Genomic DNA, 13,065 nt, shown 5'->3' on the forward strand with positions numbered 1-13,065 from the left:
TGGAATCTGGTTTGGAGAGCTGCCCTTTCCTAACAACTCTGTGATAAGGACCATCAGTCAGACTTCATGGTCCCTGCCCGGGGTTGTTCCTCACTCTGCTTCTTCAGCTCCTCCGTGAGGGTAGTACTGAAGGTGTGGCCATCACGCAGGGTGACAAAGCAGTAGAGACATTCTCCCTTTACAGAATGTGGGTGGCCCACCACAGCCGCCTCTGCAACAGCTTCATGTTCCACGAGTGCTGACTCCACCTCTGCCGTGCTCAGTAGATGCCCTTGTGAAGGAAAGAGAAATGCCATGGAAGAGTTCCACTCCCCTTTTACCACAGCATCTTCTTCCTCTGGGTGTCTGGGACCATTCTGGGCTGTTGGAAGGTGGGAGACCCTTTCCTCCTCATCACAAGCTGTCCTACCACCCCAGTTTCCTTTTATATAGCACATTCCAGCGTTCTCACCCTTCATACAAATCTAGGGCCCAGAGCTGGCTGGCACACTGTAAACTGGGTCTGGGCAAAGGGAAGCTTCACTTTTGGAAAGTCAGCAGGGCTAATGAGGAGGGACAATGGCAAGTAGTCCTTACCAGACACATTCAGCATGTCATCGATTCTGCCTGTGATCCAGTAGTAGCCATCTTGGTCCCGGCGACAGCCTGAGGAAAGGAGAAATGTACAAAGAAATAAATGTTCCACGTGATGCATGTTACCTAGCTAGCTTATCCAGTAAGCCTTCTTCTAAGTCTACCCTTGCCCAGAGGGGTTGCCAGGCCCCAAGAGGACACTGAGCTCTCAGTATCCCTATTTAGCCCTCTTTTTTGCTAGAGTTAGTCTGCGTGAGCTATAGGGTTTGACAGAAGTGGTCAATGGCTATTATTTCTGCAGTATAGAGACCACCCTGGCTTCTATCCTGGTTGTGTTCTCAGATCATTTGCTCTAGGAAAAAGCCAACTGTTCATTGGGGAGTCTGATGGATAGGTCTATGTAGTGAGGAAATGAGGGCTCTTGACAACACTCACCTGAGTGAGTTGGAAGCAGGTGCCACAAGCTCATTGGCTGTAGCCCTGAACCACAGCTTACAGTATTTCATGTAACCCATGAAATACTTGGAATGAGAACCTCCAGCTCAGCCTTTCACATACATTATGATTCTCACAAACTTAAGTGATCAAGATTGAGAATAACTTGTTTCATAGTTATAAATAATATGCCCACCTAAAGCCTATTTTTTATAGGTGGTGGTGTTGGTTTGGGTTTTGGATTTTAGGCTTCACCCAGTGACACTCCAGAGTTACTCCTACCTCTGAGCTCAGAAATTACTCCTGTCACACTCGGGGGATCATATGGGATACTGGGGATCAAACAGGTTGAATGCATGCAAGGCAAACACCCTACCTGCTGTCCTATCCCTCCAGCCCAGGCAGTTATATTTTAAAAAGAAAAATTGGTGGGGCCGGAGAGATAGCATGAAGGTAAGGTGTTTGCCTTGCATGCAGAAGGTCGGTGGTTCAAATCCCGGCATCCCATATGGTCCCCTGAGCCTGCCAGGAGCAATTTCTGAGCATAGAGCCAGGAGTAACCCCTGAGCGCTGCCGGATGTGACCCAAAAACCAAAAAAAAAAAAAAAAAAAAAAATTGGTTATAATTTCTCTGCTTAAAATCCACTACACTTAGAATAAAATCCAAACTTCTCATCAAGGCCCACAGGCCCTACATCATCTCCCTACAACTTCTATGTACTTCCCTTTGCTCGCTATACTCTAGCCACTTAGACTTAAGCTTATTCTTCAGATGCTTCACAGATACTCTTTTTTGTTTGTGTTTGTTTTTGTTTTTGGGGCACATCCGGCAGCGCTCAGGGGTTCCTCCTGACTCTACACTCAGAAATCGCCCCTGGCAGGCTCGGGGGACCATATGGGATGCCGGGATTCAAATCACCGACATGCATGCAAGGCAAACGCTTTACCTCCAATACTATCTCTCCGGCCTCTTCACAAATTCTCTTAACTCTAGATTCCCCCATACCTGGCTTCACAACCTTGAGGTCTCTGTCACTTTAGAGAACTGTATGCCCTATCACCATGCCCTTTATCCATCCCAGCAGAGATTCTATCTCATAATGCTGTTTCTTTTTCTCCCTAATACTTATCCTAATACTAATGTCTCCTAATACTAGGAGATACTTACTGACTTATTTATGTTTCCTGTCTTCCTTACTAGAATGAGAACAGAGATTTTCGCTGCCTTACTCATGGGACTATCACCTCTACTTTGACCAATGCATAAATGCAGGAGGTATCAGTATTTATGAAGAGATTGGTGGATGGACACCTGGGCAAAAACAGGCTCCAGATATAAGGATGCCCATGATATGAAACACATACTGCCACATTCCTCATGCTGTAAGCTCAGGGACAATGAAAACAAGAATCTCTTTCCTTATACATCACATCTCAAATGCACCATGATTAGCCTCATTCCTGCTGAAGAGTCTTCTAGATAGTTCTACCTGGATACTGACATGTAGGATATACTTCTCCCTCTATTTTCTTTACCTCTAACCAAATTTTCCTGAAAAGAGCAGGTACAGGCTTGGTGGGAGGGAATAAACAAAGCTCACCATCTCCTGTCACATAGTATCCAGGAAACTTCTTAAAGTAGGTGATCTCAAAGCGTTCATGGTTCCCATAGACTGTACGCATGATACCTGGCCAGGGCTGCTTGAACACCTGAGAGTGAAGAATTCAGTGGTAACACCTACCTTGTCACTTCTTTGCTAAGCCTGAGGGAAAAATGTCTGGATGCCATGACAGAGAAATAGGACAAAATACACACTTTACCTGGAACCTAAGCTCTGCCACATATTAAATTGGGTAATTCTGGGTAATTTTATCTCTATGAACTTCAGAATCCTCACTTATAAATCATAAAAATTAATCTCTACTTTGCATAGATATTTTGAGGACAAAATAATATACAGAAATTGCCTAGCATGGTGTTCTGTTAGCAAGGGTTCATAAATTTGAGTCTTCTTTTAGGCAATCCTTCAAGAAAGCAGCTCCAGTTTGATACAAAACACAAAAAAGAAAGTGTTAGCTGGAGAGATAATACAGTATGTAAGGTGCTTGCTTTGTATGTGGATGACCCAGGTTTGATCCCCAGGTCCCCATATGGTCTCCTGAAGATCAGGGATCACCCTGAGTGCAGAGTCAGGAGTAAGCCCTATGAACCACCAAGAAAGAATGGGTACTTACTCTTTCAGATCTAAAGGGTCTTATTAATAATCTTGGAACAGGGGCCAGAGAGATAGCATGGAGGTAAGGCATTTGCCTTTCATGCAGAAGGACAGTGGTTTGAATCCCAGCATCCCACATGGTCCCCTGTGCCTGCCAGGGGCGATTTCTGAGCGTAGAGCCAGGAGTACCCCTGGGCACTGCCGGGTGTGACCCAAAAACCAAAAACAAAAAATAAAAAGAATCTTGGAACAGACTTTATAAGGGCCCTTGAGAGTCTCATGGGGAGAGGGTAGGAAAATTATTTAAAAGGCTTTTCATACAGGAGTAATGAATTTGATTCTAGGAGGCCACAGAAGGAATGGGGTATCACTTCGCTCAAAAGATATGTACAGATAAAAGTATCTAGAACTGGAGCCGGAGTGATAGCACAACACATGGGACATTTGCTTTAAATGCTGTTGACCCGGCATCCCATTTGGTCCTCTGAGCCTGCCAGGAGTGATTTCTGAGCACAGAGCTAGGAATAAACCCTGACACCATCCGTTGTAGCCCCCAAAACAAACAAAAGTATCCAGGACTGTATCCCAAGTTTCGCTACAGAGGAAGATCCCTCAACCATGGTGTTTAACCACAAGAAGCCCCAAGAAGAGATTGGATTCTAAACTCTGAAGCAAAATTAATATCCCTTGGTGGAACTCTCCTTCAGAGGTCCACAAGTGTCTAGGGACTCACCAGATAACCTTCAGCTTCACCTTCCAGTTCTTCCCCAGACTCATTCAGGATTGCAGGGGCTACACCAAAGAACGGGAATGTCTAGAAGCAACCAGGACACAAGGAGAGGAATGAGGCAACTGTGACTAAGCTCCTTCCTTTCCAGAAGAACTGGAACTCTAAATTCCTCCCATATACTGGTCTAGTCTCCTAACCCGTAAGCTAGTCAAATGTCAAAGACACTGCTCTGTCTTCACCCAAAGCCTCCATTGGAAGTCCTCACTTACAGCAGAGCCAGGCTTCATGGGTGTAGCACCAGGGAGGGGGGTCAGCATGTGGCCACCCTGGAAAAGTCAAATCAAGGATCAGAGTTAGTATTCCCACATTATCCCTGAGCCCCAACCTTCTGAATCCCTTACTCACTGTTTCTGTCTGCCAGAAGGTGTCCACGATGGGGCAGCGCCGAGCACCTACTACCCGGTGGTACCACAGCCAGGCCTCAGGATTTATGGGTTCGCCCACTGTACCAAGCACCTGTAAGGAGGCCCGGCTATACCTTGGGCATGGGAGTGGGAAGAGAGGAGTTCTGAGTACCACTTTGAAAACTGTGAAGGCATGCCCCAGGCTTTTCTATCCCTTCCCTATTCCAGGGCAAGGAACTGGAACAATGGAATGGAAACACTGCACAAAAGTCGGCACCCAGTTTTGAGAACATCCCAGGGTAGCATCTAAGAAGGGATCTCACTTGGTAACAGGCTCATCTCCAAACTTCATGAGCAGGCGAATAGCAGTTGGTGCAGTGTAGAACTTGGTCACCTTGTATTTATCCACAATGCTCCACAGACGGCTCACATCTGGATATGTTGGGATGCCCTCAAACTAATTCAGTGAAAGCAGGTCACTCCTGGCTCTTCCCAACTGTCCCTCCATCCCCCCACCTAACCCCAAGTTTAATCTTTTTTCCCCTAGAATTTTAACCAACCCCTAAATTACTTCCTTAATAGAAAGAGACTATCTCTGGCAGAATTTGCCTTCTCCAGGAAATAGATCATTGTATAAGCCCCCTTCCTCTACCAGTGGTCCTCAAACTATGGCCCGCGGGCCACATACTGTATTTTTATCTGTTTTGTTTCTTCATTGCAAAATAAGATATATGCAGTGTGCATAAGAATTCGTTCATAAGTTTTGTTTTTACTATAGTCAGACCCTCCAATGGTCTGAGGGACAGTGAACTGGACCCCTGTTTAAAAAGTTTGAGGACCCCTGCATAGTGCTGGGAGGGTTAGTCAGAATCTTCTCTACCCCACAGGCAGACCTGATGAAATGCATCTCTATTCCCTTCTCACCAAAACACTAGTGGCACCATTGGCCATTGGCCCATAGGTCACATAGGAATGGCCGGTGATCCATCCAATGTCTGCTGTGCACCAGAACACATCCTCTGCATGGAAGTCAAACACGTACTTGAAAGTTGTAGCTACGTAAAGCATGTAGCCTCCAACTGTATGCACCACACCCTAAGGGAGAAATGGGGCATCAGGTGGAGGCCTGTGCTCATCCCTTCTGACTGGGCAGGGCTGAAGGAAGATTCTTCAGGAATTCTGGTCCTGCCAGATCCTTTACACATCTGTTTTTCTCCCCCTTCTCCCCATTTTAATGCCACACTACAACATGTACAGTCAATGCATCATTCACAGTCACACCCTAAGATGGTATTTCTGAGAGACATACATAAACATTTCTAATACACTCACATCTAATAGTATACATGTTGTGTGTTTGTCACACACATTCAATTATATGTTGTCAAAGTCAGTGTGGGGAAAAAATACAAGCTGTGTTACTTCCTCAATATCCCACCCCTAGGAAGGAGGCCAAAATTGTATATGAAAGGTCTCTTGAGAAAACCAAATCTTGTGGTGAGAAGAATATAATGATGTAGTGAGTAGAAGGTAGCAACATCTTTCTAGTCAATAGTCAGTGGAAGAGCTCATTTTCTTAAATATTCCACATGGTTCCTGGAAGGTGCTAAATGTTAACAGTCTGGCATGTATGGATAGCAATGGAGCCCAAGAACCCTCTTGTGTGGCCATCCTTTACCTTGAGTTGAGAGGACAGTTCTCTTCAAACAAAGAACATGAGCACAATCATGGAAAATCAGTGTTATTTACATGAACTAATCTTCCACCTTTTCTGGGCACCAAAAAAGTCTCCATAAATTACCTCATCCTGATCCTCACCACCCAGTGGCTGAGAATTTGCCTCTTCATTTTATTTAGAAAAGATAAAGTAACATTTCTGAAGCTCAAGGTTATAAATTCATATAATTTCAAATCCTAAGAAACACCTCATTCCCTATATTATCATGCATATGCACGCGCACACGCACACACACACCACACACACACACACACACACACACACACACACACACACACAGAAAACTTGCCTTAGGTTTGCCTGTGGAGCCACTGGTATAAAGAATGAAGAGTGGGTCCTCTGCATCACACCACTCAGGCTCACACTCACTCCCAGCTTCTTTCATGAGTTCGTGCCACCACAGGTCAACCTCCTTATTCCAGGATATCTGCAGGGAAGGAAGACAGACAGGCAGGGAAGAACTATGATAGTTCAAGATGGGGGCTGGAAATACCCTAACTGGGCACATGGTGGGATGGGATTGGTAGGAGGAGTTCTGGAGGAAGAAGTAGCCGTTAGAGGATAAAATGGAGCCAGAATGAACAAATAAAATAGCAGACTTTCTGGATACTTCCAGTACCCTGTCATTTTCCCCATTTCTTTTTTTTTTTTTTTTTGGTTTTTGGGCCACACCCGTTTGATGCTCAGGGGTTACTCCTGGCTATGTGCTCAGAAATCGCCCCTGGCTTGGGGGGACCATATGGGACGCCGGGGGATCGAACCGCGGTCCTTCCTTGGCTAGCGCTTGCAAGGCAGACACCTTACCTCCAGCGCCACCTACCCGGCCCCCATTTTCCCCATTTCTATTCAGAGGTTTTACATGGCCTCAGTATGAGGAGAGCTCCTTGGTTGGTCCCCTGACCTTTAAAAAAAAAATGTATGTATGTATGTATGTATGTATGTATGTATGTATTGGTTTGTTTTGGGCCACATCCAGTGATGCTCAGGGGTCACTCCTGGTTTTGCATTCAGAAATTGCCCTTGGCCGGCTGGGGGACCATATGGGATGTCAGGAATCGAACTGGGTCCCTCCAGGGTAGGGCAAACGCCCTACCGCTATGCTATCCCTCTGGTCCTTTTTGAAATATACCAAACATATGATAAATGACTTTTAATTTTTAATTAGCTTTTGTTTTGTGTTGGGGTCACACCTGGCAATGCTCAGGGGTTACTGCTGGCTCTGCACTCAGAGCCTGGTGGTACTCAGGGGACCATGTGGGATGTAGGGATTGATCTGAGTTGGCCATGTGTAAGGCTACCGCTATACTATCTTTCTATCCCTGATTAGATATTTTCATATATTGTAAAATTATGAGATTGGTTCCTTCTTATTCTTCCATTCTTTTTTTTTCTCATTCTTCCATTCAAATTGTGCTACATATACAGAATGGAATACTTCTCAACAATGAGGAAAGGCGAAATCATGTAGTTTACTGCAACCTGGTTGAAATCAGAGGATACCATGCAAAATTAAGTTAGTTAGAAGAGAAAGGCAAGGGCCAGGAAGGTGGTGCTAGAGGAAAGGTGTCTGCCTTGCAAGCGCTAGTGTAGGACGGACCGCAGTTCGATCCCCCGGCATCCCATATGGTCCCCCCAAGCCAGGGGCGATTTCTGAGCACATAGCCAGGAGTAACCCCTGAGCATCACCGGGTGTGGCCCAAAAACAAAACAAAACAAAACAAAAAAACAAAAAAAGAAGAAGAAGAAGAAGAAGGAAGAAGAAGAAGAAGAAGAAGAAGAAGAAGAAGAAGAAGAAGAAGAAGAAGAAGAAGAAGAAGAAGAAGAAGAAGAAGAAGAAGAAGAAGAAGAAGAAGAAGAAGAAGAAGAAGAAGAAGAAGAAGAAGAAGAAGAAGAAGAAGAAGAAGAAGAAGAGGAGGAGGAGGAGGAGGAGGAGGAGGAGGAGGAGGAGGAGGAGGAGGAGGAGGAGGAGGAGGAGGAGGAGGAGGAGGAGGAGGAGAAAGTCAAATACCAGATGACCTGGCTCATATGTGGAGTATAAAGAAATAAAGCAAGGGAACAGACAATCCTCACCAAAAATAAACTGAGATATTGCCAACAAAATAGTGAACTAAAGCTGCACAGGTGAGGGAAACAGAGAAGTAACCTTGACACAGTGGTGGAAGGTTAGTGACACTCTGATGATGGAGTGGTAAAGTAGCAGTATAAAACAATATATAATTATACAAAAATTATAAAACAACAATATGGAAGTTATTGTAAGCCATATTAACTCAATAAAACATGTCACCTATTAGGAAAAGTTTTCATGAATAATACCTGGTAGAGTCCTAAAGCTCTATCAATTTATGTATTTATATACAACATTATATTTTTCCACACAATACATATTTTCAGATATTCTTTCATTGTTTATGCAATTACTATCTCTAACTAGTTAATAACTTACATCAGGGCAACGGCATATCTGTATTTTTCCCCTCCTCTATCTCTAATGCCTAGCAAAACTCAAACGTATCTCAGCAAATCACTGGATGAACAAATATGCACACAGAGGCCTGCATACACACATTATGTGATAAATGTCTCATTGACAGGGATACAGATCCTACCAATTCAGAAATGGAAAATCAGGTAAAACCTGCAGGTGATGCCTGGTCCTATGAATCATTAGCAAAAAAATAAAAAATAAAAAAAACAACAGTATTAGTCCAGGCACCTTTTCCTGTGTGCACACCTTATACACAGCTGGAAGTTCCCACTCTAGCTCTGTTTTCTCTTTACATCACTGATTTCAACTAGGGTTTTCTAAGGTATTTGCTCTAAGCTCCATTCATCAGAAAGCTTTGCTTTAAGTTTAAAGCAGCTAGCAACTTTATATATCATGGTGTTTTAATAAATATAAATTAAAAAATAAGCAGAGATAATATAGGGGTCAAACTTTAGTCTTGCATGCAGCCAACCCACATTTGATCTCAAGTACCACATATGAATCCTGAGCACACCAGAAGTGATCCTGAGCACATTGCCAGGAGTAAGCCCTGAGCATTGTCAGGTGTAGTCCCAAAAACTAATTAATTCATTAAAAGAGAGACCAAACTTCTCTCAGTAGAGGGATGTCCCCCTCTCGTAGGACGACTCTAATTTAAACTACTGAAACTACCTGAAATGCTACTTGAGATGGTTTTATTTTTCCAGTTATATTGTTTTTATGAACACCAATTTCCTGAATCTATTCCTTGATGCATGAGGTTGGAGTCCCTGAATTTATCCCAAAATTGTACTGTATTTGAATCAAGTTTTGCCATTTCCTAGCTATATATGATTTTGGACAAGTCATTTTTACCTTAAATCACTTATTTATTTATTTTAGTTTTGGGGTCACACCCGGTGGTGGCACTCAGGAGTTACTCCTGGCTGTGTGCTCAGAAATATTTCCTGGCAGACTCAGGAGACCATATTGGATGCCAGGGATCGAATCTGGGTTCATCCAGGGTCAGCCATATGCAAGGCAAACATCCTACTGCTGTGCTATCACTTTGGCTCCATCAAATCACTTATTTTTTAAAGTATAATCGTTCTTGCCCTAATGGTCTCACAGGATTTGAGGAACATCAACAGAGAAAGATATTAATCAATAAACATCAAATCTTAGATTGTTCTGAAGGTGAGGAAGTCTGAAAATGTCAGAAGGGTAGAAATTAAATCAGTTATTTACTAAACTCTTCTGAGAGACATATTTAGGCCTGATGATGGCAACTGTTTGGGCTTTGCTTAGTTGTCACAATGTCCTTTCATATTTATTTGCTTCTTGGATGCTTAATAACCTTGGCTGCAAATAGGATAGTGTAAGAGAAATATCCTACTCCAATTAATTATATGGATATATACTGTATGCATATTTTGGCTATAACAGTCAAAATTAGATACATACCTTAATAAATTAAAAGGTAACTTCCAGTTACTCTCTTCTTTCTATACTGTGTGTGGCTTTTTTTTTAGGGGGGGACCCACACTCAGCAGTGCTCAGGATTTACTCCTGGCTTTGTGCTCAGAGATCTCCTTTGTTTACCCTCAGAGAACCATATGGGGTACTGGGGATTGAACCTGGGTCAGCTGCATGTAAGGTAAGTGCCCTACCCACTATACTACCTCTCCAGCCTGGTTTCTATACTGTTTTGCTTCTTTTTTTTTTCTAATATTTTTGAAACTTTTGGCAACTATATGCTTTTATAGTTTGTTTTGAGGACAGACCTGGCAGTGCTCAGGGCATACTACCTGACTCTATTCAGGAATCAATAAAGGTGGTACTAGACAGATCAGATAGGGTGCTAGTGATCAAACTGGAGCCCACTGCAGATAAGCTAAACAATTTAATTCCTGTTGTATCTTTGCAGTTCTTTTTTTTTTTAACCAACTTTATTACATACATGATTGTATTTGGGTTTCAGTCATGTAAAGAACACCACCCATCACCAGTGCAACATTCCCGTCACCAATGTCCAAAATCTCCCTCCTCCCCACCCAACCCCCGCCTGTACTCTAGACAGGCTTTCTATTTCCCTCGTACATTCTCATTATAGGATAGTTCAAAACGTAGTTATTTCTCTAACTAAACTCATCCCTGTTTGCAGTGAGCTTCATGAGGTGAGCTGTAACTTCCAGCTTTTTTCTCTTTTGTGCCTGAAAATTATTATTGCAAAAATGTCTTTCACTTTTCTTAAAACCCATAGATGAGTGAGACCATTCTGAGTTTTTCTCTCTCTCACTCTGACTTGTTTCACTCAGCATAATAGATTCCATGTACACGCGGAAATGGAAGCATATACCCTGCTCATGGATTGGCAGAATTAACATCATTAAAATGGCAATACTCCCCAAAGCATTGTACAGATTTAATGTGATCCCTCTAAAGATACCCATGACATTCTTCAAAGAAGTGGATCAGGCACTTTTGAAATTTATTTGGAACAATAAACACCCTCGAATAGCTAAAGCAATCATTGGGAAAAAGAATATGGGAGGAATTACTTTCCCCAACTTTAAACTGTACTACAAAGCAATAATTATCAAAACAGCATGGTATTGGAATAAGGACAGGCCCTCAGATCAATGGAATAGGCTTGAATACTCAGAGAATGTTCCCCAGACATACAATCACCTAATTTTTGATAAAGGAGCAAGAAATCCTAAATGGAGCAAAGAAAGCCTCTTCGACTGTTTTGCTTCTTAGCCTAGAGAATTCTGGCATATAAGCATAAAAATAAAAAAGGCAAGTTCAAGTCAAATGACGCTCTATTCAAAAGAAAATAGGAGAGAGACTCTAGAAATCATAAAAACATACCTTTGGGTCTGGAACTATGGTACAGCAGGTAGGGCACCTGCCTTGCATGATCAAACCTGGGTTTGATCCCCAAAATTCCTGTGGTCCCCTGAGCCCCGCTAGGAATAATTCCTGAGTGCAGAGTAAAGAGTAACCCCTGAGCATTGCCAGGTATGGCCCATAAAGCAAAAACAAGCATACAAACAAAACCCAAAAATAACCCACACCTTCATTTTTAGTGGAATCACTACATAGGTCTAACATAGCCAATGTGATCCTCTTCAGGAACACGAGGAAGCTCAGAGGTAATATGACTGAGGAAGGCACCTGCAAGTGGTGCCAGCCCTCCCTGTAATGAGGAGGTTGGGCCTCAGCCAAGATTTCTGCAGCTTTGACTGCAATTTCAGCCCACAAGTCTAAGCTTTGTAACCTTATTTTCATGTTTTAGGGTTCTTTGGTAACTGATTGTTTTCGCCTCCAAGAAATAAGAATCCTGGAATCTATAGCTTGAGGGTCGCTGGCATTGAGGATTACAAATAAAGATCTCCCTTCTAAAGAAACCGTGTCTTTGATCTTAAAAGCTACAACAGCTAACTTAAGGAGTAGTTACTATGTGCCAAACACCTTATATAAATTAACAAAACTCCATCAGGGTTATTACAGATAGGGAAACTGAGACAAGAGAATCTAAGTAGCTTGCCCAAGTTCACAAAGTAGCAGGTGATACAGCCAGGAAGCAGGTGATACAGCCAAGAAGTCTGGCTCCAGTATTCATACTAACTATCTTTGAAGAGAAAAAATTTAAGGGCTACTCCTGATTCGATGATTGAGATCAGTCTTGGAAGTGCTAGGATAGAATCAGGGCTCTAGAATAAAAAACAAGTGCTCCAGTTCTTTGAGAAATAAACTCAGGCCTTTTTCTGTTTTCGTTACTGTTTTTGTTTCTGGGCCCCTCTCAGTGGTGCTCAGGGCTTACTCTTGGCTCTGCGTTCAGAAATAGATCCTGGGAGGCCCAGGGGACCACATGGGATGCCAGAGATCAAACCTGGGTCTGTCCTAGGTTGGCTGCATGCAAGGCAAATAACTTACCGCTATACTATTACTCCAGCCCCCATCCTGAGTTTTTAAAGGTAAGAAGTTTCTCCTGGAAATCAAGGGTTGTTTTTTTTTTTTTTAACCAGGCTAATGAGAATAGAGGAAAGGGGGATTTTATTTGTCACTAGCCTAAGCAGTTAAGCATATTAGATTTTGAGTAAGATTCTACAAGAATGATGAAATTTATAACAACAGAAAACCTATGTTTTAGTAAGGAAAAGGTTTCCTAATAAGTTTGTCTTTTTACTTTTTTTCTTTTTCTTTAATAATTTTTTTAAATTTTACTTTTCGTTTTTTGGGGACCATGCAAGGCTATGGTCAGGATTTCCTCTTGGTTCTGTGTTCAGGAATCACTCCTCTTAGCACTGAAGGGACCATATGAATCTGAATATATGCAGTTAAAGGAATTCAACTGGAGTCAGCCATGTGTAAGAAAAGCCAGTCCTTGCTTTCCTTTTAAATATTTAGTATCACTGTAGGAAGCTAGAGTCTATAGAAGAGAGGTGACTAATTCTAGGTCATACAGCTAAAAATTATCTTTGGACTCCGGACTG

The 13,065-nt window shown here is 42.7% G+C and overlaps 1 protein-coding gene across 1 annotated transcript in view; it reads right to left on the reverse strand.

The window, feature by feature from the left end:
- ACSS2 (acyl-CoA synthetase short chain family member 2) overlaps positions 1-13,065 on the reverse strand; it is a 90,288-nt gene that overhangs the window by 1,692 nt on the left and 75,531 nt on the right. Inside the window, exons 8-16 of the mRNA XM_049779453.1 lie at positions 6,386-6,523; positions 5,283-5,453; positions 4,682-4,815; positions 4,360-4,492; positions 4,224-4,280; positions 3,958-4,038; positions 2,610-2,718; positions 577-645; positions 95-271 (exon numbers count right to left, since the gene is read on the reverse strand). Coding sequence (XP_049635410.1) covers positions 95-271; positions 577-645; positions 2,610-2,718; positions 3,958-4,038; positions 4,224-4,280; positions 4,360-4,492; positions 4,682-4,815; positions 5,283-5,453; positions 6,386-6,523 — 1,069 coding nt within the window. The remainder of the gene's footprint in view (positions 1-94; positions 272-576; positions 646-2,609; positions 2,719-3,957; positions 4,039-4,223; positions 4,281-4,359; positions 4,493-4,681; positions 4,816-5,282; positions 5,454-6,385; positions 6,524-13,065) is intronic.

The sequence above is a fragment of the Suncus etruscus genome, chromosome 9, assembly GCF_024139225.1.
Source record: "Suncus etruscus isolate mSunEtr1 chromosome 9, mSunEtr1.pri.cur, whole genome shotgun sequence".
Lineage (NCBI taxonomy): Eukaryota > Metazoa > Chordata > Mammalia > Eulipotyphla > Soricidae > Suncus > Suncus etruscus.